The sequence below is a fragment of the Coregonus lavaretus genome, assembly GCF_964263955.1.
Source record: "Coregonus lavaretus genome assembly, contig: HAP1_SCAFFOLD_2923, whole genome shotgun sequence".
Taxonomy (NCBI): domain Eukaryota; kingdom Metazoa; phylum Chordata; class Actinopteri; order Salmoniformes; family Salmonidae; genus Coregonus; species Coregonus lavaretus.
The window spans coordinates 37,963-61,305 of NW_028163703.1; the positions used below are offsets into that span (position 1 = coordinate 37,963).

The 23,343-nt window shown below is 44.1% G+C and overlaps 1 protein-coding gene across 1 annotated transcript in view; it reads left to right on the top strand.

Annotated features, from left to right (window-relative positions):
* Nucleotides 1-20,229, top strand: part of LOC311117848 (cytoplasmic protein NCK2-like) — a gene marked incomplete at its 3' end in the record, with an annotated part of 32,013 nt that extends 11,784 nt beyond the window's left edge. The window contains exon 2 of the mRNA XM_084192756.1: nt 19,988-20,229. Within this exon, the coding sequence (XP_084048882.1) occupies nt 20,004-20,229 (226 nt within the window). The remainder of the gene's footprint in view (nt 1-19,987) is intronic.
* Nucleotides 20,230-23,343: the final 3,114 nt, after the last annotated feature.

Below are 23,343 nucleotides of genomic sequence, written 5' to 3' on the forward strand. Positions count from 1 at the left end.
AGGCATATTTGGCTGCTCCAAAATATCCAAGCGGGCAGGCAAAAGTATGGCCAAAGATGACATCATTCCTTGCTCACACAGTGTGTGCGTAGGAGGGTGCGCGTGCGTGCATGTGTGAGTCAGTCCACCGTTAGTGTGACATTGAGCTACGTCGTCTATTTCATAATTCAGGAGAATAGTTCATCTCCCCCCTGTGACGGTGCTGTGGTGTTAGAGAGCGTAGGAGGATGATTAGACCTAGATGGTAAGTTGGCAGTCACACACACACACACACACACACACACACTCGTCCCTCACCCACCCTGGCACTGCGGGCCAGGGCCAGATCAACAGATGTAGCTGGACCAGCTCCCCTCTCCTCTCTCTGTGCCGTGACTCTTCCTGCACTCTGGTTGACCCTCTAATGCAGATGTACAATACAGGCCGTCACTGTGTGGGTGCCGTGAGGGCCACGATGTATATACTCCTAGCACTGACTCCCACTCAACAGCAGTAACAGCTGCTCCCTGTTCTATACTGACTACTGAAGGAGCCTAAATCACTAGCACTATGCTAATAACATACGATGCAAATATTATCCTCTTTTGAATAACAATCAATGACAGTGTGATCTCTTTAATGAAAACTCATTTTTTCGCTTAAGATTGGCTACTACAAAACTCATGACTGTATGCTTAAAATATCAAAAATGAAAATAGAAAGAGAAAAATAATCTGAGTAATTGGAATGGATTATATTGAGTTGAACTTACTTTTATAGGCTGAGAGCAACTGTTTAACTGTTGAGAATTCCTCTGGCCCTGTCAGCCAATAGGCTAATTTAATTATCACTGTTTACATTCCTCTCTGTAATAAGTAGCAACGTGTGTTCACATTTAGTTGTGTGTCCTCCGGCTTGTAAATCACTTAATTCTGCTCTCTTTGTCAGGCTTCCTCTTCTGCCTTCAATTATCTGTACTCTCTCTCTCTATTCTCTCTCTCCTCGTTTTTGAAACAATGCACATCAACATGGACCTATTGTTCAACTAGTGAGGAGAAACATTGGCGCAGCAGTCACTGCATCTCAGTGCTTGAGGCGTCACTACAGACCCCCCGGTTCGATTCCAGGCTGTATCACAACCGGCCGTGATTGGGAGTCCCATAGGGCGGCGCACAATTGGCCCAGCGTCGTCCGGGTTTGGCCGGTGTAGGCCATCCATTGTAAATAAGAATTTGTTCTTAACTGACTTGCCTAGTTTAAATAAAGGTAAAATAAAAAAAATTGTGCAGGGTTGCGATGTTGTGTAGGGTTGTGTGATATTGAGCAGTGAGATATTAGCTTGAGGGGACAAACATTGTAAATTCTTGCAGAACTGAATGTTACAGCTGTGACTGTCTTGCTAACAACACAGAGTAAGACTACCTCTGCACCTCCCCATAACCTCCCTATGTTGCTCTGGGGCAACTGTTTGACATTAGTCATATTAGGAACACCGAGCAAACATACAGACAGAAACTGGGTCACAAGTTAGTTGTATTTAGCCTAGTATAGCCTATTTGTCTAAAGCGATATCTCACATAGCCTACTTTTTGTCAAGAATACGACTGTTCCAAGTGGCAGGCAGCAAATGGGCTCGTATTCACTTGGATGACACAACCTGTTCCAGAACAGACATTGTGTGTGGGAGAGTGTTAGAAAGAGGCAGAGAAAGACAGAGAGGAAAAATCACCAAAAACTTGTCATCAAAAGAAATCCAAAATGATATCCTTAGCCAGGACAAACATGGCCCACTCTCTGGGGCAGAATCTACAGGAATTGAAATGGAACGAGGAGGGAATGTTGAATCTGAGAGGGGGCAGAGCAGAGGCCTACATTTTGAGTTATATCCTTTAATGAGATTGGGGAATGAACCTGGTAGTTCAGAAAAACCTCTCTCTTTCTCCTATGTTAAGTAATGAGAAGAGTAATGCTGAAATGTTCTTTTCTATGGGTGTAGAAAGACTGTGTGTGTCTGTTTCTGCATAGTAGTTGTATTGCAAGATTAAACCAATTAACAATCAGCAATCGCTCAAATGGAACTAATAGCATAATAGCGTTCTAATGCGATTTCAGATCTGTAGTAGAATCACAAGATAACGAGGGAACAGTTAAAATTGGCCTAGCTTCAGCCGCTTGGGGGTTCTGTCATGTTTTTGGAGAACAGCTGCATTTTAAAAGATGTTGTGTGAAGCTCTGGATCTGCTGACAGCGCACACACATGCCTGCTATATAATCTCACGGGAGATGCTTGTTTTCTTGCACAACAGCCCATTTCTTATTCTTTCTCTCGGGGCTAGGCTAGGGATTTATTGTGATGGGCCTGAAAAGAATACTGCTGTATCCGTGCCAGTCTCTCTCAGGCTAATTATTGCCTGCCTGCCGACGGGCCCGGCTCCCCCGGTCCTTGCTTGTGAATGGATGGATTTTCACAACAAGTCAATGTTCTATGGAGTGTTTCATTGTGTCCCTGGTTGCCCGTGGCCATGTATCTCCCGGATAGTCACGATCTGCAGTCTCGTAGGCCATATCAACGGTCTGTCTGTAGGTACAGTAATCATCTGGCCAGAGTCTACTCATAATGGTGTCTGTGTGGATGAAACATGCAGATGCTTTGAGTCGTAGGGAAATACGCTGACATTAAAAGGAGTACTGACGGAGACATATCCCCTTTAAAATAGGGGCCAAAGGGTGCGTACACGTTCTCCTTTTTCCTGAGGAGTGGGCCATTCATGGTCTGTGGCTTAGAATTGGAACTAGGTCCGTGTCCCAGATGAGTGAATTGCTCAACTGTACAGTAGAGAATGAATGAATGAGAGCCTGTCTAGTCAAGGCCATCTGGAGGAGGAGGAAGGCCCAGTTGTTTTGACAGGTGCTTAACTAGCTGCTACTGTAGCAGGTCGTTTTTGTGAGCGCTAACTGAAACCAGACGTCGGCCTAGAGGTTTAGGGGAAGAGCGAGAGCATTGGAAGCACATGCTGCTGAGAGAGAGAGATCGAAAGAGGCAGTGCACACACTTTGTGTTCAGTCTTGATGAATTAAGGAGACATTTCCTTTTGCTCTTTTAGTCAACGTGTGCGTACGTTCATGCTGTGTGTGTGTTTCCAATTGTATGTGGAAGGAGCACACCTATTGCTCTCCCCTATATTGCAGGAGCCTGATTTCACGTAGTGGAATACTGCAGTTATCTGCATAACTGAGAGTAGTAATGGTTGGCCCTTTATCATCGTGAAGGGTAGCGGCAGTGGTACCATCCATGAATCCATGTAGTGTCCCTGAGGACAAAAACGACGAATCCATGTAGTGTTAAACTGAGGACAAAACGACTTAAGGAGCCTTAGACCAAGTCGCTAAGTATAAAGTAGGCTTTTAAGAAACGTTTTGAAGGATTTTGTTTGAATTCGTTTTTTCTCTCAAGTACAATGTATTATTTCTAACTTGTTAGTTCACTTTTCATGGCCACATAATATATTTAGACCTTACATATCACCTTCACTAGCTGCTTCTAATACCAATGCTGTCCTTAGGCTAGGCAACTCAGACCACGTGCCAGGTGGTCAGGAGGTGTGTTCCAGAAACATAGTTCTGCAATCTGCATAGAGTATTTACAATGCCTGGAGAAAAGTTGAGCGTCTCAAGAACCACATCAATATGATATGATCAATCATTTATGCATTGTTGCGTTATGGCAAACCAAAAAACGGCTTCCAAAACTGACCGGTTTTGGTCATCAACATGTATCTGCAGCAGCAGCTTTGACAGAGTTATTTTAATGGAGTTGGGGTGGTACTGGGGTCAGAGTTACACGCTGAGTGTTGAGAAAGGGAGTGGGTGAGAGAAATAGCTCTGCCACTGAGGGTTAACAACATTGTGACTGTGCGAGGCTCTGTTTAGAATAATACTAAATAATTTATTCAACTTTTATACCGCTATTCATAAAAAATATTATCTTAAAGCGATTTAAAGCAACAAAAAAAGACAAGCAATTTAGAAAAACAACATAATTCATGGAAGGTCATGAGAGGGTCAGGAAAGTTCATGGCTTGAGCGGTCATTGGAGGAAAGTGGTCATAAGGGGGAGAGCAAGCAAAGCTGGTCTGTGTCATCAAGGTGTCTCGCTGTCCCTCCCGTCTGTGTGGCTTCTCCATAGTAGGACTCGGATGAAGTTTGAGCTCAGCCACTGCAGTAGGACTCCGGAGTAGGTGTAGCTAGCTACTCCTTCACTATTACCAAAATGAAGTACCCACTTGGGTGAAGCTAAAGCAGTCACGTGGCGCCAGAAAGCACACCACATTTCAATAATAATTCAAGAGTAGCCTTAGTCCTCAATACAATCCTCATCACTCCACACCTCTGCTGTGCCGTCTTTCTTTCGGTTCCTCCATCCTCGACCACCGGACACTGTTTATGAGTACTGTGTTTATGAGTACTGTGTTTATGAGCTCTGCCTGCGTCAGTGTCGGAGAGTTAGACTGAGGACGGAAAGTTACAGGGAGTATGATGTACTATAGAGCCAATAATGCTCTGTGCGTCACAAGTTGTGGCCAGCTCTTCCAGATCAAAGACTAACACTCAGGGGCATTCTGAGAAAGGGAAAAGGGGAGGATGGTCAGGTGGAGAGGAAAGAGAACCGGGGGGGGGATTTTTGGCCAAGCATCCACTGACTGTAGCTGTTTTTACATCCTTTCTTCTTTGTACTTGGAGCCCTGGCAGTAAAACTTGGATGATTTCTCTTTTCACACAGGGTCGGTTTGTTCTCTTCTTTTAGTTTTTTCTCGGCTTGAAAAAAAAGTTGAAGGCTTCCAAAGGTTTACTAGGGTGTTTTTTTTATTGACTAGCCTACATGGTTCTGACAGCCATTGGGACTCTCCTGTCTCTCTTAACACTATGACCCCTGACCTCTAACCCCTTGGCCCCTTCATTCCCGTTCTATTTTTACCCTACCATCCTCCTAACTGTTGCTCTCATCCCAGCAGGCTACACAATGCTACTTTTCCCACCGCTGCCTCAGATCTGTTTGGAATTAAATGGCTGTTTTCCCAGAGCCACCGAGGTTTTCACATGTCCTCAAATGGCTTGGGTGAAATCTGAAATGTGGGACTCGTCAACATCATTGGGGTCTGATAGGCTCCTATGTACTCAATCTCTTTCTTAAATGAACGATGTGTAGGCTAATAGTGAAATGAACTGATGCTTACCATTAGTGCTGCGCAATTAATTTAAATTGCAATATTGACATGTGCAATATCCATATCGCAGAGGCTGCAATTTTTTAAAATGCCATAAATGTAACATTCAAATGTAATAACGGTCCCCTGAGAAACTCTGACCAAACACTTTGCTTCCTACCCTGTCCCACTCTGATCAAACTGATAGAATAATTTGTATGTGTAAAGTAATGACTAAAGGGTTTCCACCCCGATACTGTATAAATGTATAAACTGTGTTTAGAGTTCTAAGACAATAAAACCACTAACAGGGAAGATGGGTAGAAACTGTTGGAGGCGAACATTCCATAGTAAGGGGGGACCTAGAAACTGCTGAAAGCTATACTGTGGAAAGTCACAGGCCGCCTAAAGGTGGGCGGAGCAAAGTTCCTTTGTGTGAAGGCATATAAAAAGGCTGTGTGTGTTTTTAGCGTGAATAAATGAATAAAAAGACTGACCTATCGCAGAACGGGACTTTGTTTAATTCATTAATAAACCAGAGCCTTACACCCTCTGGGAATTATTCAAAGCTTGCAACCATTGAGAGAACACAATTCTCGTGACACAAACACTTTGCTTCCTACCCTGTCACACTCTGACCAAACACTTTGGTTCCTACCGTGTCTGATTTTGATCAAGCACTTTGGTTCCTACCCTGTCACACACTGACAAAACACTTTGGTTCCTACCCTGTCACAACAACTTCTACTGTACATGGCTTTGTCATTAGTTGTCGTACCAAACATATACTCAGAATACTAATTTTATTTATATGATTACAACAGTTCATCCAAGTGTTTAGCTATATGGTAAAAAAATCGCAATTAGATTATTTGCCCATATAGTGCATTCCTTCTTACCATGTTAAATGGTAGCCTGATGGACCCAGATCTGTTTGTGCTGTCTTGCCAACTCACGAATGGTCACTGTAAAGCCAAACGCACAAACAAATCTGGAACCAGGCTATAGTTAAGTGGGTCAAGCTGGAAGGAAACTTGGTGAGAAGCATTTTTCAGGAGATGGGATAGGCTTGTCACTGTTTGCTGGAAGCCTTGTTAGCTGGATGGATGCCTGGCTGTGTGGAAGCGGACAGACGGTGATTCCAAACTACCTTGATCTCCACCGGGCTGTCATACTGTCAACACACCATCATCACAGGCTACACAGGATGTTTCTCCTGTAGCGCCTCACTCCCATAAACATCTCTCTCTGAGTGGATGGATGATGCAAGCCCAGCTCAATCCTGTCACACACACACGGGGACACACACAGCACGCACGCAGGCGCACATACCTGCAATAATCCATTCCTATCTGCAGGCATTCTGCCTTCAGATGTGTGCCAATTCACACTGAACAAAAATATAAACGCGACATGCAACAATATCAAAGATTTTACTGAGTTACTGTTCATATAAGGAAATCAGTCAATAGAAATATACGCTATCTGTAATCTGCCCGGTACAGTTGAAACCGGGATTAATCCGTGAAGAGCACACTTCGCCAGCGTGCCAGTAGTCATCGAAGGTTAGCATTTGTACACTGAAATCGGTTACGATGCCGAACTGCAATCGGGTCAAGACCCTGAGACTGTTTCTGACAGTTTGGGCAGAAATTCTTCGGTTGTGCAAACCCACAGTTTCATCAGCTGTCCGGGTGGCTGGTCTCAGACGATCCTGCAGGTGAAGAAGCCTGATGTGGAGGTCCTGGGCTGGCGTGGTTACACGTGGTCTGCGGTTGTGAGGCCGGTTGGACGTACTGCCAAATTCTCTAAAACGACGTTGGAGGCGGCTTATGGTAGAGAAATGAACATTCAATTATTTGGCAAAAACTCTGGTGGACATTCCTGCAGTCAGCATGCCAATTGCATGCTCCCTCAAAACTTGAGACATCTGTGGCATTGTGTTGTGTGACACAACTGCACATTTTAGAGTGGCCTTTTATTGGCCCCAGCAAAAGGTGCACCTGTGTAATGATCCTGCTGGTTAATCAGCTTATTGATATGCCACACCTGTCAGGTGGATGGATTATCTTGGCAAAGGAGAAATAGTCACTAACAGAGATGTGAACAAATTTGTGCACATTTTGAGCGAAATAAGCTTTTTGTGCATATGGAACATTTCTGGGATCTTTTATTTCAGCTCATGAAACATCGGACCAACACTTCACGTTGCGTTTATATTTTGTTCCGTGGAAAATCATTTCTCCACAGTCACGGTGGCAATTTGAATGGCTTATACTTGTTCAGCCTCACAGTGTAATAACAGTAAGCTCCCTTTACATCATGGATTACCACCTTTTAAGGGGATACTGCTGCTTTCACCCTCAAAGTATAGTCGGATTAGCCATCTGTTAGAAGCTATAACTGGTCAGGCCACATTGTCATGAAAAACGATTGGTCTTGATTTTTGGTCCCCGGTATAAAGAAAGCATGGGAATGCTGTGACTCTGAGTGGGAGACAGAGATGGAGAGAATCCTCCTTCCCCCCTGCTCCCCTAGAGCACTATATAAGACAGAGTTCAAGGTCAATTTATTTTGGTTTGGCAGCGGTTTTAACAGCACTGTACAATGATACAGACATTCTGTTCCTCAAACAAGCTGGAACTCTGTCCGTTTCTATTGTTGAGGGAAATGGCATTGGCTGGGTTGTAAAATCAGCACAAGGCACAGTGAGATTGATCACAGAGGAGCTGGCGGCTGGCTGGCATGCAAACAAATGTCCCCAGCTTTAGAATTGATTTGCCTCTTGGCAGCAATGCTTTCACTCCTACTAAAGGATCTTTGTCATTTAAGGAAGAAGGCAAATGAGGCAGCGAAGCCGAGAACACTCCCCCACACTTAAACTGGGATCAAACTGTGTGTTTTTCTGTGTCAAGCAAAGCTATTAAATCACTTAGTATCCTTCTGTTTCTGTTGAGATAATAGATGTAGAAATATGTCTAATAAGCTCGCCTCTTTTCAGTTCTGTGCCTCTTCAATATTACAATAGAGGTCTAATGAAAGTGTGTATGCTTGTGTTTTAGACCACAGCTGTGCCAACACTGGATTGGCCTGGCCCTATAGCAGCCAATGTGTCAGCCAGCCTCTTCTGGTCTGTCTTCTGATACTAGTGGCCTTGTTTAGGCAGCCCAATTCATTTAAATTTTTTTGACCAATCAGATCAGATGTGATTGGTCAAAAGACCAATTAGTGGAAAAAAACATCCACATTGTTCTGCCTGTGTAAACAAAGCCGTGGTGTCAGTTTGCACTGTGGTCTCTTGGCCCAGTGTCAACCATGTGACTCCTGACTGCTTTGAACCAGCTGCTGGGAAAGACTTGACCCTGGAGGGAAGAAGGGATCCATCGGAGGAGGGGAGGAGGAGACTGTGGCAGCAACACAAGGGGACCCCTGCACACAGGAAGTCAGAAGCGTGACCCCAAGTCCAGAGAGCACCATGGGAGCTGTCATAACACCAACAGCCTCTACAGACCAGTGCTAACCAGGCAGGCACTGACAGATAGACAGGGACACTAAACAGCAAAAAAAACAGTCTACACCGGCTCCGACGCTCGTTAAATGTGGCAGGGCTTGCAAACTATTACAGACTACAAAGGGAAGCGCAGCCGTGAGCTGCCCAGTGACACGAGCCTACCAGACAAGGTAAATTACTTCTATGCTCGCTTTGAGGCAAGCAACACTGAAGCTTGCATGAGAGCGTCAGCTGTTCCGGACGACTGTATGGTCACGCTCTCCGTAGCCGATGTTAGTAAGACCTTTAAACAGGTCAACATTCAGACGGATTACCAGGACGTGTACTCCGAGCATGAGCTGACCAACTGGCAAGTGTCTTCACTGACATTTTCAACCTGTCTCTGACTGAGTCTGTAATACCAACATGTTTCAAGCAGACCACCATAGTCCCTGTGCCCAAGAACACTAAGGTAACCTGCCTAAATGACTACAGACCCGTAGCACTCAAGTCTGAAGCCATGAAGTGCTTTGAAAGGCTGGTCATGGCTCACATCAACACCATTATCCCAGAAACCCTAGACCCACTCCAGTTCGCATACCGCCCCAACAGATCCACAGATGATGCAGTCTCTCTTGCGCTCCACACTGCCCTTTCCAACCTGGACAAAAGGAACACCTATGTGAGAATGCTATTCATTGACTACAGCTCAGCGTTCAACACCATAGTGCCCTCAAAGCTCATCACTAAGCTAAGGACCCTGGGACTAAACACCTCCCTCTACCTGACGGACCGCCCCCAGGTGGTAAGTAACAACACATCTGCCACGCTGATCCTCAACACGGGGGCCCCTTAGGGGTGCGTGCTCAGTCCCCTCCTGTACTCCCTGTTCACCCATGACTGGCCAGGCACGACTCCAACACCATCATTAAGTTTGCCGACGACACAACAGTGGTAGGCTTGATCACCGACAACGATGAGACAGCCTATAGGGAGGAGGTCAGAGACCTGGCAGTGTGGTGCCAGTATAACAACCTCTCCCTCAACATGATCAAGACAAAGGAGATGATTGTGGACTACAGGCAAAAGAGGACCGAGCACGCCCCCATTGTCATCGACGGGGCTGTAGTGGACTAGGTTGAGCGCTTCAAGTTCCTTTGTGTCCACATCACCAACAAACTATCATGGTCCAAACACACCAAGACAGTCGTGAAGAGGGCACGACAAAGCCTATTAGATTTGGCATGGGTCCTCAGATCCTCAAAGTTCTACAGCTGCACCATCGAGAGCATCCTGATTGGTTGCATCACTGCCTGGTATGGCAACTGCTCGGCCTCCGACCGCAAGGCACTACAGAAGGTAGTGCGTACTGCCCAGTTCATCACTGGGGCCAAGCTTCCTGCCATCCACATGATACTACATGATTCCATATGTGTTATTTCATAGTTTTGATGTCTTCACTATTATTCTACAATGTATAAAATAGTAAAAATAAAGAAAAACCATGGAATGAGTAGGTGTGTCCAAACTTTTGACTGGTACTGTACATATGTGGACGAGCAATGATAGAGCGGCATGGACTAAGATACAGTAGAATAGTGTAGAATACAGTATATACATATGAGACTATTTGCATTAATCCCCCCCCCCCCTTTACGCTGCTGCTACTCTCTGTTCATTATCTATGCATTGTCACTTTACCTACATGTACATATTACCTCGACTAACCTGTGCCCCCGCACATTGACTCTGTACCAGTACCCCCTGTATATAGCCTCGCTCCTGTTAATTTACTGCTGCTCTTTAATTATTTTTTATTTTAATTTTTTAGTTATCTGTTTTTTTACTTAACACTTATTTTTCTTAAAACAGCATTGTTGGTTAAGGGCTTGTAAGTAAGCATTTCACTGTAACGTCTACACCTGTTGTATTCGGCGCATGTGACAAACACCGTTTGATTTGAAGACGTCTTTCCTGTCTTCATTGTATTGAACCAGCCTAGTGTTGAGATATGTTGGCTGTGTCTGATCAAACGGCTTCCACAAACTAATATTACAAAACACCACAATGTGGCCCCTAAAGGGAAGTTATTCATGAAAAACTAAAGAACAGAATGAGAATCAGATGATACATTGCTAATTTGCAGTATTTGGTCTTCCTCTTATTCAAGGACAGGCTTTAGAAATTCAAAGAGAATCGGCGAGAACCAAGAACAACATAAAATACCTTCCTATTACAGCTGGTAGTGAGATCCTTATCTTTAACAGACTATTACTGAGAAAGAGAAATGGGAGCGCTCAGAGACATTTATGGGTTATAAAAGCAAACGTCACTTAAATTAAGAAATTGCTGCGCTGGGAGGAGAGGGAGAGAGAGAGCAAAAGAGAGAAGCTGTAGAGCTGTAGTAAAAACGTTGACCTTTGAAAAAGCCGTTCAACATGGTACTGTGGGATAAGTGGAACTGAATACTGTTGGATCATCACATTGACTTATTCCTCATTCTTTAAAACAGGCTCGTCTCCAGGTCTCAACTGCATGGGGAAATGTAGTGATTTTAGCAGGTCTGAACCCAACCGCTCATCTGTCTTTCTTAGGGAAGTGCAGTTTGGGAGCAGTGTGGTGCAACAGTGAGTATAGGGACGCTTTCCAGTTCAGCCACTGTAAGCCAGCACTGAAATAGCCTAGGCCTACACTTAAATTTGTATTCATATGAATCTCGATTAAAACATTTTTTTTTTTTACATTTGTAGTATGACACCAATCTATAAGAGCTTCAATCTATAACCGTCATACCCACACTTAAGCCTGCAGCTTGCAGCAGCTGTACACCTGAGTGCACCTGTCTGTCTGCGCCTCTGTGAACTAGAGCATGGCTAAACCCGGCTCTCTGTATTTCTCCTAGACTGGGAAGCCACAAGCTAGTGCACACCATTCTACTACTGTGGCCTGCACAGCAAGAATACGCAGACTTCCAAATCAACAAACCTTTATCAAGACAGTTTTGGATATGGTCCGTCCTGTTTATGTAAGTCATACTGTTTACTTCCAGGCTAACACCTGATTCCACCTACGTAGGGTCGTCGTCCCCTCCCCCTGTGCTTTGAACAACCAACATTTTGATAGTTTGTAGGGCTTCATCTTTATTTTTCAAATTGGAGTGATTTATGACAGATGTGTTGATTCGTGACCCACACACATTCTGCTAGCTAAACCATCTGCATATTAGAGATACACAATTACACATCAGACCCTCAACAGGGGATTGTGGACTCGTCACATCCCAGCCAGACATATCCAAGAACATTTATTATGATGATGATGATGACGACGACGATGGGGATTACTCTGTCTGGGCATCAGCACACTAAGCCTGACTAAATGTAATTTAAAAGTCCATGGACTTTTATGGATGGAGGACATTTGTCTCTTGTTTTTCTCTCTGTCACTCGCTTCCTCTTTCTATTTCCCTCTATTGCTCTCGCTCCCCCCCTCTCCTTTGAACAGATGATCCCTCTCTTTGCCCCCAGCACAGTGTATTTGGCTGCTGTTCACCATGCTCTGAGCATTATGTTGCTGTAATAAAAATGGAAGCCGCCTTTCGGGCTGCTGCCGTGTTCAGCTCTGGCTCTGCATGTCTCATCCTTCTGTTCTGCTGGTCTGTGTAGACTCTAGCTTTCGGCCCAGTGTTTGAACAGGAGTTCAGACAGGCACATCAACAGACTCCAGTCCTCCAGGACCACATCCAGTTTTTTGTTGCTCCCAGGCAAAGTGTAAATGTAGCACTCATTCAAAGGCAATAAGGAAAGGTAGCTGACTCTGTGGCCCTCAAGGACAGGAGTTCTTCATCCCTGTGTTGAGAAAGACCCAGAGAAACTTAGCTGGCTTCTAGGCTATCTGCAGGGGTTGATGGGTGGCTCAATAGCAGATGTTTCAAATTGGTTAAAAATGAGTGTCTGTATCCCTGTACGGGGAGTAGTGGTGTGCTTGAAGCCTCCAGAATATACTTTTTTAGACTGAACTACAACTCTGGTGTCCCATCAGACATGGTTGCTGTAGGATACCTAGTAGAGATCAAAGGATGACAGAGTAGTTCATGTAATGAAGTTGAGAAAGAGTGGACCCTAGGGACTACCTGTCTCCTGTCACACAAACAGACACACCAGGGTTTCCATTAGGAAAATGTGGCGCTGGACATTTGACTGGCGGCATTTTAATTTACAGGACATTTGAGAAATTTACCGGACCCATATGCATTGGGTGCATATTCTGATTAGGGCGTCCACCCACGGTGCACAGAATGACAGAAATCACATTTAGATTATTGTAATTCATATTAACAGAACATGCAAATCGAGGATTCAACAATGTGCAGTCCTTCTTACCAAATTCTGATGCACACTTTTGAAGATGTTCCAATAATTGTCCACATTTACTTTTCCACAGCCAACAAGATGCGTAACGAACAGCAAAATCACAAGCCTATGTCAATCTACTATCCCCCATAGTAGAAAAGTTGACCCATTATATTGGTCAGCTTGTTGAGAAATACATGGCCTATTCCAAACAGACTCTGGGACAGTTGTGGAACGATTGATTCCAAATTCATACAACCAGTAGGCCTAGGCGACATAAAACCCCCCATAAAAAAGCAATGAGTTTAATGCAACAGATCAGAACGTTTAGCTTAAAATGTTGATAAACTATTATTTCTTCACATTATAAGGGCAGCAATGAGCACAAGGCAGTAGACTACTCGCGAAGGTTTGTTCAATAATGCAATAAGCGGGAAAACACTTGTCAAAAGGGCACCGCACATGCACACAGTTTCAAGTGACAGAGATGAAAATATCTGTTGGAAATGTAGAAAGAGGGGAGATTTAAAATGCAACAACTAGCATGTATTGCTAATATGACTATGATTGTGCCTTTGGCTACTGGAAAATGAAACAAAGTTGATATAAAATAATTGCCTCCACGGATATGGTCTGATTTTGGCTAGCCTACAAGGTAAGACATGCCTCATAATATGTAGTAAAAGGTTCAGGTTTCAAACAATTAAGTATATGTTTTAAAAATGTATGCTGCCTCCAGGTCATTGCAAAGTGGTGTGTGACACGCTGATGTAGCAGCAGCTCGCGCTGTCTGACAGATTTTCCGCTCAAAGACTCTGTATCTGTATGCTGTACGCATGTAATAAATAAGATGCATAACGAATATACTGTACAAACTCACCAATTTTAATACCACTAAATTAAGCAAATGAACCTATAGACCGATGAGCATGACCAGTCAAATGTATTTACTTCAACTGGTATTTCCATCAATGAATAGGCTAAAACATTTTCGCAATGAGATTTTGTATTCTTTTCCCGGACAATTGGCCGGCGGCAATTTTATTTATTGACTTTTGTATTTTTTTATTGGCCAAAAGCCAGCTATTACCGACTAACCGCAATCCTGACAAACACACATACACACACAAAATGTGTCTATTAGTTCCACACTGCTCACATGCCCTCCTCTTGGCATGGCATGACATGGTACCCTGGCAGTGGTCCCTGCTGTCAGGGCTGGTTAGGCCTAGGTGAGCTGAGACACGCCACCCAGCCAGCAGGGGGTCGAAGAGGGGAAGGGGGGTGGAGCGGAGAGCACAGCTGGCTGTGGGAACCGTGCTGAGCCTCTGTGTCTAATGGGCCTCTGTGTCGCTCCATCCACATACTCTCCCTCTTGTGTGCACTGCCTTCTCCTATAGCCTCTAACCCAGTCTGTACTGGAAGCTCTGCACTGCCTTCTCCTATAGCCTCTAATCCAGTCTGTACTGGAAGCTCTGCACTGCCTTCTCCTATAGCCTCTAATCCAGTCTGTACTGGAAGCTCTGCACTGCCTTCTCCTATAGCCTCTAACCCAGTCTGTACTGGAAGCTCTGCACTGCCTTCTCCTATAGCCTCTAACCCCGTCTGTACTGGAAGCTCTGCACTGCAGCCCCGTCAGTCCACAGGTTTCCCGGTTGAGGTCATTGTCTTGATAGCACTCTGCTGCTCTCATACTGAGTCATACAGTGGCATGATGACGAGCCTCTCTTCCAGCTCTCTCCTGGTCGTCACATTGATCATCATTGGCCCCCCGTCCTCCTTTCTCTAATGAAAGACATCACTCTTTCTGCCCCCTCTCTCTCTCCCTCTCCCTTTGTATTACTCGCCCCATCCCCTTCTCTCACCTTCCCCCATCTCTCTCTTACTCTCCCCCTCTCCTCCCCTTCTCTCCTGGTTCTCAGACGAATGAAAAGGATCCTCAGATTGGATTACAGAGCTGGCTGAGACGGAGATGAGGGGATTGGCTGAGTTGGGCCTGATTTAAACCCGTTAGGAATCTCTCTCTACCCACTACAGGCAGCTCCGACCATGCTGCACGTTTATGCAATTACACTGAAAACTGGTCCACGTCCTCCCCAGCCTCCTGGTTCTCTAGGGTAATCCCTGCTCTCCATAAGTGCTCTCTGCTATTGGTTAATACATGCTTTGTGCCGTAATGATCTATTAAAGACTTGAAAGTTATTATTAAGTAATACCTGCTTAACCTTCCTTTCAGTTCAGTATTATATTTGTGGAAATGCACAAAATACACAAGATGCACAATAAGAAATTGTGATTTTTGTAGACCACTGTGTGTGTGTGTGTGTGTGCGGGTATATAAGTGTGTGTTTAGACGAGGCTGAGATCTTGACCTTCTGTCTCAGTTCTCTTCTTTTGAGATGCCAGAGCAGGTCATGATCTTCCAAACCCTCCTGAATAAGCCTCGGACAGCTTATCTCCATCTTCTGAGAAGAAAACGCAATATAGTTATTTCTCCATGTTGTAAGATTCATATACTCTACCATAACTGTTTTGACAATGATTAAGGTGTGAGAAATGTTCTATTTACAGTTACAATGATCTGTTGCCTTTTTATAAAATATTAGATCTCTTGAAGAACTTACCACGGCACTCTGCTGGCATTCCACCGCACACCAAGCTGAACAGGGTGTGAACAGACAGAGCAGAGCAGTGGTGGAGGAAGATGACAACATAGCTGAGTTTGTAAGTCTCAGGTCAAAGCATGGATTGCCATTGCTGAACACAAAAACCATGATTACCTTAGAAAGGATTACCTTATGGATGTTACACCCTCCGTTATGGGATGTTACACCCTCCGTTATGGGATGTTACACCCTCCGTTATGGATGTTACACCCTCCGTTATGGGATGTTACACCCTCCGTTATGGGATGTTACACCCTCCGTTATGGGATGTTACACCCTCCGTTATGGGATGTTACACCCTCCGTTATGGGATGTTACACCCTCCGTTATGGGATGTTACACCCTGCGTTATGGGATGTTACACCCTCCGTTATGGGATGTTACACCCTCCGTTATGGGATGTTACACCCTCCGTTATGGGATGTTACACCCTCCGTTATGGGATGTTACACCCTCTGTTATGGGATGTTACACCCTCCGTTATGGGATGTTACACCCTCCGTTATGGGATGTTACACCCTCCGTTATGGGATGTTACACCCTCCGTTATGGGATGTTACACCCTCCGTTATGGGATGTTACACCCTCCGTTATGGGATGTTACACCCTCCGTTATGGGATGTTACACCCTCCGTTATGGGATGCTACACCCTGCGTTATGGGATGCTACACCCTCCGTTATGGGATGCTACACCCTCCGTTATGGGATGCTACACCCTCCGTTTCTCAATATACTTTATCTAACATTTTACTCAAGTGTTTCCTTTGTATTGGCAGTTCCCTGTACATGTGCCTGGACTGCCAATCCACTTTTCTGGACACTGAATGAAGTCTGTATATTTTGGGGGCTTTCATTTGAAAAGACACTCCAGGGCTTTTCACAGATTGTTGATAAACACTCTTCTCATCTTTATATCTAAACAACAGTACTGTCATGTATGAGAAATGCATTTCAGCATACATTTTCAAGATATCAACAATTGTTTCAGGAAAAGTCTAATGAATACTTCTCAGAACCAGCACACTAAATCTGATGAATGCACAAGCTTCTGAAGCTAAGATATATCAATAGTGATGGGGAAAAAATCGATGCAGTGACATATTGAGATAATATTTTTGACGATATATCGTTTTGACTATCACAATATTATGTTTGCGCTAGTTGGCTGTACCTGCACCAAAACGTCAATGTTTTTCCATCATAGCTTGTTCTCCATCTTCTTTTTTAAATAGGGAGCTAATTTGTTTTCTTTTAACTAGGGAGCCAATTTGTTTTCAGTGCTTTTATTTACATCAAAACTCATTTTCTCATGGCTGTCTCTTGTCCCTCTGCAGCAGATATATGGTGAGCAATATGTTTGGAACATGGAATCGCAATAAAATCACAGTATTGACTCGCAATAAATATAATATATATAAATATAATATCGTATCGTGATAATATCATATCATGAGGTCCCTGGCAATTCCCAGCCCTAGATATCCAATATCCATCACATCCACAACCGTTATGGATGTTACGGATATCAGAACGCGTAAAAAGGATACTGACAATGAAAAGAGAAACCAATTATAGACCATATAAAACCTTGTTGAAAGTTGGCTTTACAGAGAAAGTTTAAAGATGTAAGGTGCATGTTTTACAAAAACGTATCCTAAAAAAACGTTATGGATCTTACATTGCATGTCCCAGTCACCCCCCATATATTTACAAGACAGTAGAACATGCAAACAAAACTCAAGACGCTTACATTTGTTCTGTATTGCTTCATTAACACCTCATCTTCATAACTAACACTGGGAGACAGCTGTGAGTGGACGAACAAGCTCTGTGAGCCCTTTCTGAAAGCCATGAAATATGAATGTCTAAAAAACATTTTTTGAGACTTGGCCTCCTACCCTGTAATGGTCAAAATTCATGCAATTTCCTAGTTAAACTGGTCAAATAAATAAATATAGACCTTAAGGATAATTATGAACGTGGTTTCATTTGGAAATGCCGAACTTTATTTGTACATGCTTAGGTTGACCTTCCCACTGAATCGCCCCTATATGCCCAATGCTTGGGATAAAACCTAAAATGTTTCTAAAGAAAAGGAGCTTAGGGTACTATCAGACAGAAGTCTAGTTGACTAACTAAAACTGTATAATCAATAAAGGTGTTTTAATATGTTGGCAGGCAAAGAAGGATTTATGGTGTGGTGAGGTAAATATGTTTTATGGGTTTGCAATTTGCATGTCTGTTTTCAGTGTTAGGCCTAAAGCAACTTCTGCTTGAATAGAAGTTCTTCAACTTGTTTGTGCCTTTAACCCTGCCAGTTGATGACAGTAGCCTTTATCAGGCTCTTCCTGCCCTACGGTCATGGATGAGAGAGGAAAGAATTCCTGTGACATCATCACTCTCAGACAATAGTGGCTTTCTCTTGCTGGGTCGCTGAGGTTCTTTACTGTAGCCTTACTGTGTCATATCAACCTCAATGGGCTGTAGAAATAACAGCGAATCAGTAAAGAGACAACCCTTGCAGCCCCACATACTTGTTTCCTGGACCCTGGTTAAACCTATTCTTAGACTAAAGAGAACTTTAAATCGAGGTGAGCATGTTTTTTATTCAAAGAGTTTGATCTGGGTCCGGTAAACTGTCCCTCAGAGTTGGAGAGAGACTGTATGAACTGTGAATAAGGTGGTCTCAGTCAGGCAGAGAAGTGGCCAGTGGTTAGTGTGACAGCTCTGAAGTGTGTGCATTATCATTTTTGCTTGGCGCCTCGAACCCCCCAGCCCTCCCTCCCTCCCTGACTTGTCAAGGCCGCCCCGCTGAAGGGTGATGGGTGAGAGGCCTGGGGACTCCGGTGCTGGCTGGCTCACAGCCTCATCCCTGTGGAGGGTGTCAGGACGATGGGGGAGCGCAGCTCTGACTGGCCCTGGAAGGAAAAACAGCCTGTCACTGCAATACCTCTGTCTAACACCACAGTCTTGCTGGAGACACATCCATGTTGTCTCTCTCTCTCTCTTGCTTTCTCTATTTATCATTCTCTCCCTGAATCTTTCTCTACTGTCTCCTTTTAACTTCCTCTCTCATCTCATTTACTTAATTCCTCCCCCCCCATGTCCCTAATGTCTCTATCTTGGTATCTCACTCTTTCGTTTTTTCTCTCTCTCTTTCTCCCATCCCTCCCTCCATCTCTCTCGCTCCATGAATAGACACCCAGTCCTTCTGTTGTTGACCCTCTGTGCAGCAGCACTAGATATCTCCTGGAGCTGTTTGATTTATACCTTATTAGGCCTGCATGTGCTGGCTGTCTTACCTCTCTCGCTCTCTCTCTCTCTCCCTCTACTCCCTTCTCTCTCTCCGGCTATCTCTCCCTCTCTCTCTCTACTCCCTTCTCTCTCTTTCTCTCCCTCCCTCCCTCCCTCCCTCCCTCCCTCCCTCCCTCCCTCCATAAGTCGTGTTTATAGACACATTTAACATAGAACAGTGCTCTGCTCCGTGTGTCGCTGAATAATTCAGTACATTTAAGATGAATAAGAGAAGCTGGTAAAAGGGAGAGGCTCTTGTGTGGTTTGGAAGCAAAGCTGGAACTCCCAGCTCAGTCTAGAAGGAGGGAAGGAGAGGGTTCCTTTGATTGCAGTTAGTGGGGTAGTTCTGCATGTAGGTCTACTTACCTTGAGTCCTGAGTGTCATACATAGTCATTTACACACACACACGGTAGGTCTCAGCCAACCTGAATTACAGGGCAGAGAGGCTCCGCTCTGCCAGATGTCTTACAACAACAGCTGTGTGGCAGACACGCGAGTGCCAAGACCAGGCCTGCACACTGTCAGTCTGAGACACACCATCCCTCTGAGATTGGCTTCTGTGTGTGTGTGTGTGTGTGTGTGTGTGTGTGTGTGATTGAGTGAGTGAAACCGGTTCTCATAATTTCTAATGTTGCTCGGAAACTTCTCACCTCATCATTATAGTAATGTGTGTGTGTTGCTGGTGTTCATCTGTGTTTGTATTGGTATGTTAAATTCCCTGTTAACTAGGGCAGGGACGATTCCTTAATATCGTGGCAAGGAAACAAAACACGAAGCGGATATAACTTCTTTAGGAAAACAGCCCTAATGTTGGAAACAAACATCATGTTGTCATCCAGAGTTACATGTATTTATTTGACATAAAGCAGGTTTTTAACAGACTAAAGAGGTTTGGTCTGCTTCATTTTGGAAAGAATATCGCAAAAAGAATATCGTCACAGCCCTACTGTTAACCCCACCCTGACCTAACAGTATGTCTCCCTGTGTCTCTCTCTTCCAGAGGGACTCCATGAAAGATGACAGAGGAGGTGATAGTTATAGCCAAGTGGGACTACTCGGCTCAGCAGGAACAGGAACTTGACATCCGGAAAAATGAGCGGCTGTGGCTCCTGGATGACAGTAAGACATGGTGGAGGGTGAGGAATGCCTCCAACCGGACCGGCTACGTCCCCTCTAACTATGTGGAGAGGAAAAACAGCCTAAAGAAGGCCTCGCTGGTGAAAAACATCAAAGACACCCTGGGTGAGTTGGGTTAAGGGTGTAGGTGGGTGGACCAGGGTGAGTGTGTGCGTACGGCAGGGCATCTCTCTGCTGTTTTCTAGGGGTGCCCCCACAGAGGCGTCTCACCTCATCATGTGATTCAGGATGATTAAACACTGTTAAATGCTTGACTACCTCACACACTTACACTGTCCAGTTAGCAATGTTTTCTCAAGGATGTTGATGTGTAAACAGTGTGTTTAATACAGAAGAGTTTTGTTTTGTAAGGAAGGCATTGCTTAGGCTATTCATTATCAGGCAAGGTAAAGCTGGTGTGATCGATCAGGAGAAATGCAGGTATTAAAGCAGCTTTTGTTCAGGCATTGAAGCATATTTTTCCCAGGTCAGAGGAGGTAAGGACTAATGAAATATGAAGAGCAAGGCTTAAAGGTTTTCTTGGATGGACAACGGCTGGGATTAGCTGATCTCCGGTAATTCTCACTGTGGAATGATAGGGTAGAACTCTTACCCTTATTAGGCTAATTAATTAATCTCCGTTGGTAGATACTAAGATGTTCATACTCACAGAGAATTGGAGATCATTTCCAATGGCGCGAAAGCGCAAGGTGATGCAAATATATTTTTTTAATGGTCGACACTCAACAGTGATACTGAGCAATAGGAACTGAAGTTGTGATGAGATGGAACCTTGCCATTCAATGTTATCAGTGAAGAATAGGCGCATGCATTAGAAATGCACAAGATAGATGAGACTTCTAACTGAAAGAATAGGATAACTAACCAAGAGGATTTCTCCCAGTGCTTTGCCTAGTTGTCAGAGTTCTTGACAGACAATGCAATTAAAAACCTGCACCTTGTCTGTTCCCAGTGCCAGGTCTCTGATCAACAATGCATCCTATGCTGAAAACAGAGAGATGGAGAGACTTAGAATGTGTAAGAGAGAGAAAGAAAGAGAGCGAGACAGGGAGGATGTTGGTAGTAAATCTCTGTCAGGAGAAACAGGCCATGGCCCATGGCATTTACTGTCCCTGAATACTCCCTTATCTGATGTAGCTGTACACCATCTGTACTCTCGCTCTCACTTTTGTTCTCTCTTTCTCTCTGTGAATTAATGAGCCTTGGAACTTCAGGAAACATCTTTCACATTTCTAATCTCCCCTATCATCCATGGCAGTGAATAATCTACATAATGTTTAGTGAGGATAAATTGAGAAGAAAAGAGTTGGAGCCCTAGGCAGGCAGAGAGTGGACAGCTCACCATGGACATATGGCACGTGTTGTGCTGTTTAGGGAATAATCGATCATTTGATGGCTGTTCTGGACTGCAGCTGACAGATCGATATATTACCTCCATCATGACAGTCTGATAGAGTCTCCTACTGTATGTTATGGGAACCTCAAGGGCACATGTAGTAAATTGGGGGTTAAATTAATCTGGTTTTGAGTGGAGGGGAATGGTATTGAGTTTTAAGAACTGTAAAGCCAAGCTATGACAGCTGATGGTAACACCAGATGCAACCAGAGCCAGCCATTTAGTTTATGGGATGCAACCAGAGCCAACTATTTAGTTTATGGGATATCTTTGGTATGGCTGGCTTTCTTTTCTCTCTCTCTCTAGAAACATAGTTCACTGCTGTTCCTCCCTAATGGTTTTGGATATTATGGTCTTCCACTCTTCATTGGCTTATGTCCATGCCTTTTCAGTCAAAGGATGTCAGTCTTGGTTGCATATTGCTCCCAAGATTGCATTGTTCCCAAGGTTGCATCATGCTTCACCATCCACCATTTGCTCTGTCAGTGGAATGCATTTGTAACCTTCAACTTGCAACACCATGCCATGTGGATCCCTCTGGAAGGATAGAGAGCACTAGAAGATGTTTCCATCAGTAAAAACATTTATTTTGCAACACGCCATGCTGCTCTGCTCGGTGGATAGTTATAATAAGCTTCACAGAGGTTACACAGATCTGGCTCTTATGTCTTATCACAGTGATAACCTACTTCCTGTATTCTCTATCAAACTCCCAACAGCATCGCTGTGGAGTGTTCAGATATACATATGTTATGTAGAACAGACATTCCTCTCTGACAGAATAAGGAGTCATGTTGGCTCTATTCATGATATTTCTATCTGCCACGTTCAACACATTTGCTTACTGAATGTGACTCTGGTCTGCATTGGACTATTAGGCCTATACTATATCTGTTTAAGTGATAATGCCCTCGAAGCCGGCACAGGTAAACCGTGCCAATATATCCTCCAAACACTGGCTTCGAAGGCATTATCACATTTATACAACGGGTTACCAACATATTCAAATAATGATTGACATATTTTCATAAAAAACTTTATTTTGATTAATTTATTCATACTATTTCATTCTTCCATGAGATATAGTCCTGACACAAATCTAGGGTTGCTACTGACGCTGGCTGGTTGTTCGTTCTATTGGTTCGGTTGCCAGAGACGCGACCCAGTCGTTAAGTCTTTTTGTTCTGTATCTATGGACGCGACCCAGTCGTTCGTTCTAAATGTTCCATTGCCATACTGGCTGGCAACGTTCTTATCCCTTGCTTGCTAGCTAGCCAACTACGATTAACTTAGTCATGTCAAACAGTGCAGCCAGAGTAACTGCAAAGTAGCTGCATTTGCATTGGTTTAAGCTGTTTTCTAGTGACATGGATTTGGATACATTCATAAGAATGAGCCAATGAGGTGCGATTTCCCCTGGCATAGAAAATGTGCTCATTCGTCAGGACACTGTTGTTCAGAGGAGCTAGCCAACAACACAGCTAACACAATCACTTCAAACTGAAGCTAGAAAGACTGCAAACTAGCTGCATTATGTTTTGTTTGACCTGTTTTCTGTTGACATTTCTTTGTATATGTCCATAACAACTATGCTGATTCATGATTTCGACTGGCTGAGAAAAGCTGTCTGTCTCGTCCCGACTCCCGACCCCCGACACGTTCACTACTATGGGACAGCTGGAGATCACATTTCAATATGGAAACAATGTTGCAAATGTCGGAGAGACAGACCGCAAGTTTTATACAAATCTCCGCTGTTGAAAACCAATTGCTTGTCTAAAAGAAATGGGAGATAATGTCCAGAGAGTGGACTGTCTGGTTGG